Raw genomic sequence first — 8,587 nt, forward strand, 5'->3', positions numbered from 1 at the left:
TGCAGAATCAAGTGAAATCTGCAAATGTATTGCTAACGAAAATCAACAGGTAAGGGTGTGGTAGATTAAGAAATTAGAATATTTATGGTCACAAAGAATGCTTATACATTAATGAGTACTGCAACGAATTCGAAGTTTTCTGTGCTTGTCTGAAGCATTTTTTTATCGAACTTCTGCTGATACATATATCGGTTATTAAACCTAGACTGAAATGGAGGAAGATGAAATGACAACATGGAAAAGACTACTTCATTCATTCATGTGGACAATTAAAGTGTGCTATATCCTTTGTCCACCAATACCAAGTTTATTGATTCGAAAAGCTGCTTTTCATCCACCAAAACACTGTCATTACTATTTTCTAATTGGTGGAAAGGTTGGCAATTCGTTCAAAAAAAGGGAAAAAACTGGTACCAAATGAGAATAAAACAATGAATACAATCAAAACAAATGAAAGTACTGTAAAATAGAAGACGAAGAGTCGTCATTGATTATGCGAAACATTTTGCCATAATTTTGAGGATCTCATTTTATTTTTCCACTGTCTTGTCACTATTATGCCCAATTATTTATTAGCTGAACAAGTAGAAAATAGTGTTATTTTTTTAAATAAAAAAGGTTCCTCGTGCACCAAATTAAGCATCATTGTATGCGAATCATATTGCCGAGCCTTATGCAGAAAAGATAAGGTAAGGTAAACAAACAAATATCAATGACTTGCGAAATTTTCAAAAGATGTCTGTGAATATTGCAGTAATTCAACAATACTTGCTTCATAAATACACTCCTTTACTTGATGCTACTTTTTTTTCTTCAAAAACATACATAAAATATTAATTTATTAAAAGTACAATTTTAGGCAGGAAAGCGCCAATATTTTCGCGATGCAAAAAGCGCTCGAGAAAGTACAAATTTAACCATTTGCTTGCCTCATTTATTGCTACCAAAATTCAAAAATTCGGATGTTGCTGATCAACTGTTACGAATTGAGGTTGGACATATTGGAAATCGTATCATTTAAAATGAAATTTTGTATCAAATTATTCGAAAATCTGTCAAACTTTTTAATATTTTCTGAAACTTCTTACCACCATTATATTCAACACAATAACAGAATCCCGAATATCGATACTTTGATTGTTTTTACGTGGAAGTGAGTAATATCGTAATGCTAAGATGGTTTTGTCTTATAATGCTATTAGCAAAATTTTTGCTATCACTGTACATTGTATTCGGTTTCCTGAAGTTACAATAATATTTATTCGTACTTTAATATATTTATTCGTACTTTAAGTTAAATAAGAAGCTCTGAGAGTTAATTTTGAAATAATTTACCAACCAAAGAGAAAGTTGTCATACTTATTTCTTTCAAACCAAAAAACTGAGCATCAGAAATTTTTCTTCCGAAAATTTTTTACATTTTGACATGATCAGGTACATTTAATAGCATCAGCTAATGGCGATACTCTGGTGGCTCTATATGTCCGATGTGAGAAATCCTATCAGTGCAAGAAATCAGCACCCTATGTGATACTTTTCGCTCAGCCAAACAGTTCAGATGTTGGATCATGCATGCTTACCGATCCCAACTTGGTAGATTTCTCTTTACCATATCGGTAAATAAAACGTTAAATTTAGGACAGCTAAAGAATTCTAATTTATTAATTTCTGTTTTCAAGTGAAATTGGCTTTAGATTTTCGTATTTTGCAAATTTTTTGCTGTTTAATTCTGAAGACTTTGTCTTAAGTTCTTGACAGTTGAGTTTCCAACATTTCATGCCCAATTTATTGCTGAAATTTCAGGTTGATATAGCAGATTTCTTGCAGTGTGATCTAATGGCATTTGATTACAGTGGTTTTGGGTTGAGCACCGGAACCCCAACAGAAAAAATTGTTTATGAGAATATGGAAACCGTTTATCAGTTTGTTTTGTGATAAATTTTTTATAGAAAGCGGACGTAGGTGGGAGTTTTTTCATCCGTTATCTTTAGGTTCTACAGAAAACTAATTGACGGATATCAGATAGACATGATGCTTATTACTATTCATATGTGCAAATAGGAACGATGAATTGTCAAAGTTTTCCGTGCAATGATACTATAAAGATATCGAAATGTACTGATCATACTAACACAAGCCACCTTATTACTTGCTAGTTAACATTTAAGTAGAAACATATCATAAAGCATTTAACTAAACTTGCAATATGAGCTCAGTGGAATGAAAGTTATCATTTTAGTATTTTAGGTATTTAATTAAAGAAATGAGAACACAACCAAATGAAGTAATTCTAATTGGATTCAGTATGGGCACGGCGGTTGCTATTCATTTGGCATCACGTGAAAAAGTTCCGTTAAGTTTCTTTGCAATCATTTATTCACAAAATTCAATCATTTATTTCAATCTTTTCGAATTCATTGTAACAAAAAGAAAGAAACGAGATAAGCTCAGCTGCATGCATTTTTAGTAAGGAAAGATTTTTTAGTGCTAGCTTGCAGCAGTAATATCAAAATCACTAAGTCCATTAGTTCATGTCTAAAAAACAGGTCGGTGGGGATAATATCTCGCATGCGTGCTTCAGCAGTAACAGGTCCCTCTGGCATAAAATAAATGACAGAAACAGAATAACTTAGTCGTCGTGGATATTTGATAATCAAAATCAACATTTTGGATGGAAAACAGTAATTTAAAGGTGTGAAATATGCTATTATAGGTGGCGGGTTTGGTTCTAATTGCCCCTTTCACATCACTATTACGTGTTCTTAGACGGAAACCAGACTGTAAAAAGACTTGTTGTTTGGATCAGTTCTCAAGGTCTCTTTTCTATTTGAGAGATTTTGTATACTTGTGCTGTACGACTGAGGAAATTAATAATCATTTTGTGATGGTTTAATAAAATTTCGATTTCTCATTGCAATGTGGCAATTACAAAAATGGTAATTCACAAAATGAAATATATTTCTAAAAGCTTCAAACAGGTCGGGAATTCTTTTTGTTTGACTTGCTCTCCAAACTATTGACAGTTTAACGAACGGATTATGAACGGAATGTTATTTGTCGATAATCTGAGCCTACTTCTAAAGTAACGGACTGATTTATCGGTAGCTCTTGTCGGTTAATTATTGAATCATACACTAAATATATTATTGATAATTCTAGAGAAGATTGTTACGAATACTGTATCTTTTATTAAATACCTTACTTTCTTATCAATATTCATAAAAATCCTGTGTAGCATGTTTTTTCAGCATTGATAAAGTATCAAAGGTACCTTGTCGTACATTAATCTGTCACGGAGTTAAGGATTTGATCGTTTCTATCAATCACAGTGTTGTATTACAAAGCCTACTCCCTAACGCTACCAAACCCTTTTACCTTGATAAAGCTACTCATCAGGTAAAATTTGACCATTAAAGCATTTTCATCTTCTTATATTTCAAGAAAAGTTGACTAGGAAGGAGGATAAAAATGTTTTAAGAAAAGTTGATCGGTTGATGAGGCTGATGAATTAAGTTTACATTTGATTAAATGTAATTTGAAAGTTGCGGAAATTAAATATCAGCAATGTTTATAGGGCATATATTGTGAACGAGAAATGTGGGATCGCGTGCAACAGTTTTTATTCCATGAACTTGGCAATAGCAGAAAATGGAATGAACCGGTGAAAACGAAAAGAATATTTGTTGATTATAGCTTTTAAACTTTTAGCTCTAACTGTTTGAAGCTTTTGAGAATCGGAAGTTTGACTGGACAACTGCTTGGAAAGTAGAGAAGTAATACTCTAACAATATCAACACAAATTTATTGATTTAATTTGAAAAAATGATTTCATCACATCTTTACATGTTTACATCTCTGTAGTTCTTAAATGTTAAGGATATTCAAATAAAATGTATTCACTTTGCTCTTGTGCACAGTAATCTACCTGAAAGAAAAAAGGTTCAGGTTGTGTAGTACCATTAATAGTTCCTTAGATATGCGAAAACATTAAAGGTCGCACGCAAATTGGATGCCAAGCTTAATTAATCAGTAGTGAATCAGATTTCAAAATCTTCCATTCACAGTAGAAGAATTTCCTTGTCGTTGAAAAATGTTGGATCATACTGTTTAGATATCCTGGTTAGAGAGATATGCGCATTAAACGTGAAATATTGGGCACTAATTAAGAAAAGGAGAGAATGAAAATATCATTGTCTTACTTCTTGTTCAAAAATGGCTGACAGTTAATCCACTTGCCATACTTTGATCAATGTCACTATTCAACATTACTTGTTTAATTACTTTTTAAATTTGTATAATTCAAAAATTCTGTTTGCAAGATAAAATTGATTGTCTACAATTGAAGATCAAAAATAGAAAAACAACCATATATCATTGGAGACCAAAAAAGGTAGATAAATTGATGCAAATTCTCTCGAGTTAAAAATATTAGTCTGTAATCTGAAATTTCTGGAGGGTTTAAAAAATATCCTCTAAATTTTTTTAAAAATCTATTGTTGAAATATTAGATTTTCTTAACGATTAATTTTCTTGTTGTATTTCTCAAAACTTTGACTTGAAAAATGAAAAAATAAAAAAAAATCTAAATGCACCGATAAGATGCATACCCAATAATTCACTCAAATATTTGATATTAACATAAGAATAGAAGGAAGGAGCGAAAATCTAAGATGACTGATTAGGAATTCGCAACTGATGGCTATCAGATTTAAGAAGCAGCCGATGGTTACGAAAAGTGTCAAACAAAATAAGTGAGGTCTTTTAGCTATCTGACAAACGATATAATTTGTTTAGATTTAATTTTTCATTTAAAGAAGGAAATGAATACCCTAATAGAGCGATATAAAATTATTAATTTAACAAGTCAAGTAAAAAACAACAGGATGATTTCAAATTTTAAATCTGTTTTTGCTTCCAACTTTATTTTGGAACGATTCAATTTCTTCTGGAACACGATTTCAAAATTTGAAAGCAGCTACACACCGGTTACAAGCAAAGTTATTGAAAGAAATCCAAGATATGAATTATCAGGATCATTTAGCTGATTCACAGTGGATACAGATAATAAAGGATGATTTCAAATTTTGAAATAAGTTTAACTGTCTTCATTTGCAGAAAGAAAAGATTAGGTAAAGCATAAGTGTGAAGTAAGAAAAGATTTTCTGCATTCGCGAATGTGTAGATGAATCCTTGCTTTATCCTAGAGCCTTAAACTGTTGGTTATCCATTTTCATTCCAGTTACTGCTTTTCAAACAATTTTACTGCACTTGCTTGATTTAATCCAAAAATTTTTGTTTTTAACATAGCCATTAGTTAAGAAAATGTACGCAGTATTAAATTACTGTAAAAAAGGAAAGAACCTACGGAGGAAAGTCTAATCATGGCGGCAAAAAGAGTCAGTTGTGAAGCGCTGTGTAGAACAATGCCCATCCAAAGGGCTTGGAATTGTGATAACTAATATTCACAGCAAACAAAAGTTAGAACTTTAGTCATTGAAAGCGGAGGGTTAGTTTTGTTTGGCTTTCAGAATTCACTTCAGCATATATATTATTTGTCCATTTAAAAAATCCGAAAATTTAACAAATTTACCTTTATAAACTTCATTATATATTGGTTGAGTAGATGGAATAGTTTTGATCATTTTAAGTTAGCTTCAAGCAACAAAATATGAATGTTGTGATGGAACGAAAGGTGTTAGGAGAGAAGTCCCAGGACTTCTCTCTAAAGACTTCCCTAAGTCTTACAGACTTTCACAACAATGATCTGTATATTTGGCAATGGTTCCAGTTTATTTATCAGTCACAACTGTTACTAGCTGAACGGAAACAAAAACGGAAAGCTGAAACTCATAAGGTTAGCATTCGTCAGTCTTCAAGTCTTCAAGTATGACTTTCAGTTTTTAAAAATGTGTTAATCTAATGTTTAATCGAAATGTGTAGACGAAACAGAAAGATGAATCATTGGGTTTTAGTTGTGGACTTATATTTTTAATTATGTCAAAGCTTTCTGTGACAAATGATGCAGTAGAAGCATAAAATCAATCAACTTTCCACTGATTTCTCGGTATTTCTACTATCCACTTGAGTAATTGTTTTAAAAGGAAAAACAAGTTGTGAGATATAACGTTCTTGTCGGTAATCGGCATGAAATGCAGTTAGCTAAAAGACAACAATTGTATTAAATAGTTTTTATTAATTTCTCAACCCTTCAGACAGCCCAATCATTGCTGGATGTTGGCTGTGCTTTATAGGATGATATCAAGATGTCCCCCAAGTTTTTACACGCTGACGGTAGTATAGATTTCAGACGGTGCCATGTCAAGCCTGGAAAGATACTGGTCGTTGTAATTACGGGAAACGTTGCAAGTTTGCACACGGCCCGGAAGAGTTAAGGCCGATGCCAAAAGCAGAAGTGGTTAGCAGATTTCAGCATGCCAGATTCGACGATATTCTCAGAAACCAATTTTACTGTGCATTTCCTTTCAGTGAATAAGAAATAATTTTAATTTTAACGGTATTTAACGATTTTGCAAAAACTATCAAAGTGCTTTGTGGTGATGGCATTCTTACGGGTTTCAATTCGACCTTCACTTTGAAAAGCTGTTGGATTACGCTAGTTGAAGAGATGTAGTGAAATTTCACCTTGCTTTTCAGAAAGTTTTTAACAATCCTCGTTATCGCACTGCGCTGTGTATCAAATACACAACATTTGGTTATTGTCCTTACGGTGATCAGTGTCACTTCATCCACGATCCGGTACGAATAGATTTAGAAAAGTGTCTGGATTGGTTATCAGGATCTTCTTTGTCGTCACCACAGCTTTCTCCTGAACAAACAGATGATTACTTGGATAATACTTCTTTTTCTGGGTATTGATAACTTCCCTCAAAAAAATAATAATAATCTTCTGTGGTGTTTTGATGATCATATACCATCCCAAAATTTTTTATGAAAACTATCATAAGATGAAGCTGTCATGACTATCGCATATTTTAAAGTACAACGAATGTGTTTTGGTGAAACGAATGGCTGATTCTAGAACCAAATCAGAAGCTGTACAATTGGAGAAATGTAGAAAAAAGAGTCAGTTGGAGCTAACTACCGAATCAGAATGTTCAAAGGCAAAATTAAGTTCATCTTGGGGATCAGAATCCATGTCATCGATAGAAATAGTGCTAGAAAATGATGTGATCGAGGCGACGGCACCACACGATCCATTTCGGAGTGACAAAGTTTGCAGTGAAGAAATTGAGCTTAAACCCTTGCAATTTAATGTATACGACGACTTCCTCGATATAATTAATTCCCAAAGTGTGCTTCCAAAGAAGTAGTAATATTATTGTTTGTATACTGTGTAGAATTATTGTTTTTTTTATTTCAACCTATATTACATTATGAATTCATTTACTGCGTGCCAAAGAATATCAAAAAATGATCACCCTAGGAAATCGAAATCTACATCTCTTCAACCACAAAATTCTTGTCCCTGAAAGGTAACAACAAAATGCCGTTAAAATCATTTGATCGCTTGAAATAGTCCATTGCAGAACAATTTTGTACACGCAGGGAATCGTTTAATATGTAAGCTGGTCTCCGCAATTAATTTGGGTGACCCTAACTATTGAAAGATGTCATATTTGGTAGAGTATTTAGATTATGCTTTATTATGTTACTGTTCGCATGTAAAATTACAAGTGATAAAAAAACTGACTTCTCAATACCTGTCAGTTCATTGTATACCCTTCCGGTTCGTTTGTTGTATAAGCACTAACCACTAAGTTCCAGAAACGAGGGTAAGCACCAAACAAGAAAAAAGAAAACTTTCTTTCAGATCCCACAGCATAATACAGATCAGAATGATCATAATACAGATCAAAATGGTCATACAATAGACTTCACACCATACTTTGTGAAGAAAACTCATTCATCTCTCTTCCTTTAGCTTATTGGTTCCTAACTTTTTCTTGACCAAGGACCACCCACGCTTTTTTATTTGTGGCAGGATTTTTAGGTTCAAAAATTAATTCCGTTAATTTGGAAATAAACTTTAATCGAGACTTTTGACGTATTAATTCACTAAACATTGATTTGACGTATTAATTCACTAAACATTGATAAGAACGGCTCCCATCTCTTTTCTACTCACTCGCCGGCGCTCTCACGGACCATACTTCAGTTCTCGCGCACCACAAGTTGGAAACCACTGAATGAACATTAGCCGAACAGAAAAACAGAGCAACAATTTATTTAAGCATGACATTGCGAGAAAATTACATACACTAATAACATTACTTCAATTTCTGCTTTAATACAACAGCTCCTTTTGTGTGATACCTTTCTACTGTTGCTAAGGACAGTGTATTTCTCACCAATTCTTGAGTTTGCGGAGATGCATTTTCAAGGAGATGCAGAAGTATGAAACATCCCTTATTACATGCGAGCTGAAATTAATATTCGCATGAATAACGAAAGGAAAAAATTCGCATAAATAACGAAAGGAAAAGCAACAAATCTTTGCTACAGATGTAGTTAATCTGGAACTAGGAAACATGAAAATGCCTACGCCTAAAAAGCGCTAAACTTTTTT

At 33.0% G+C, this 8,587-nt stretch overlaps 3 protein-coding genes across 3 annotated transcripts in view; 2 read left to right on the forward strand and 1 right to left on the reverse strand.

Moving 5' to 3' along the window:
• Window positions 1-211: 211 nt before the first annotated feature.
• On the forward strand, window positions 212-3,700 carry LOAG_03118 (hypothetical protein; the record flags this gene model as incomplete). Its single annotated transcript, XM_003138655.1, has 8 exons — window positions 212-376; window positions 860-991; window positions 1,435-1,593; window positions 1,804-1,922; window positions 2,248-2,347; window positions 2,714-2,814; window positions 3,249-3,396; window positions 3,575-3,700. The coding sequence occupies 8 exons, from the start codon at window positions 212-214 to the stop codon at window positions 3,698-3,700; spliced, it is 1,050 nt and encodes a 349-aa protein (XP_003138703.1).
• Window positions 3,701-5,668: 1,968 nt separating this feature from the next.
• Window positions 5,669-7,331, forward strand: LOAG_03119 (tristetraproline; the record flags this gene model as incomplete). Its single annotated transcript, XM_003138656.1, has 4 exons — window positions 5,669-5,854; window positions 6,308-6,415; window positions 6,655-6,869; window positions 7,040-7,331. The coding sequence occupies 4 exons, from the start codon at window positions 5,669-5,671 to the stop codon at window positions 7,329-7,331; spliced, it is 801 nt and encodes a 266-aa protein (XP_003138704.1).
• A 758-nt stretch (window positions 7,332-8,089) lies between these two features.
• Window positions 8,090-8,587, reverse strand: part of LOAG_17082 (pumilio domain-containing protein 12) — a 5,803-nt gene continuing 5,305 nt past the window's right edge. The window contains exon 14 of the mRNA XM_020449742.1: window positions 8,090-8,441. Within this exon, the coding sequence (XP_020306705.1) occupies window positions 8,289-8,441 (153 nt within the window). The 3' untranslated portion in view covers window positions 8,090-8,288. The remainder of the gene's footprint in view (window positions 8,442-8,587) is intronic.

The sequence above is a fragment of the Loa loa genome, assembly GCF_000183805.2.
Source record: "Loa loa unplaced genomic scaffold supercont3.38, whole genome shotgun sequence".
NCBI lineage: Eukaryota > Metazoa > Nematoda > Chromadorea > Rhabditida > Onchocercidae > Loa > Loa loa.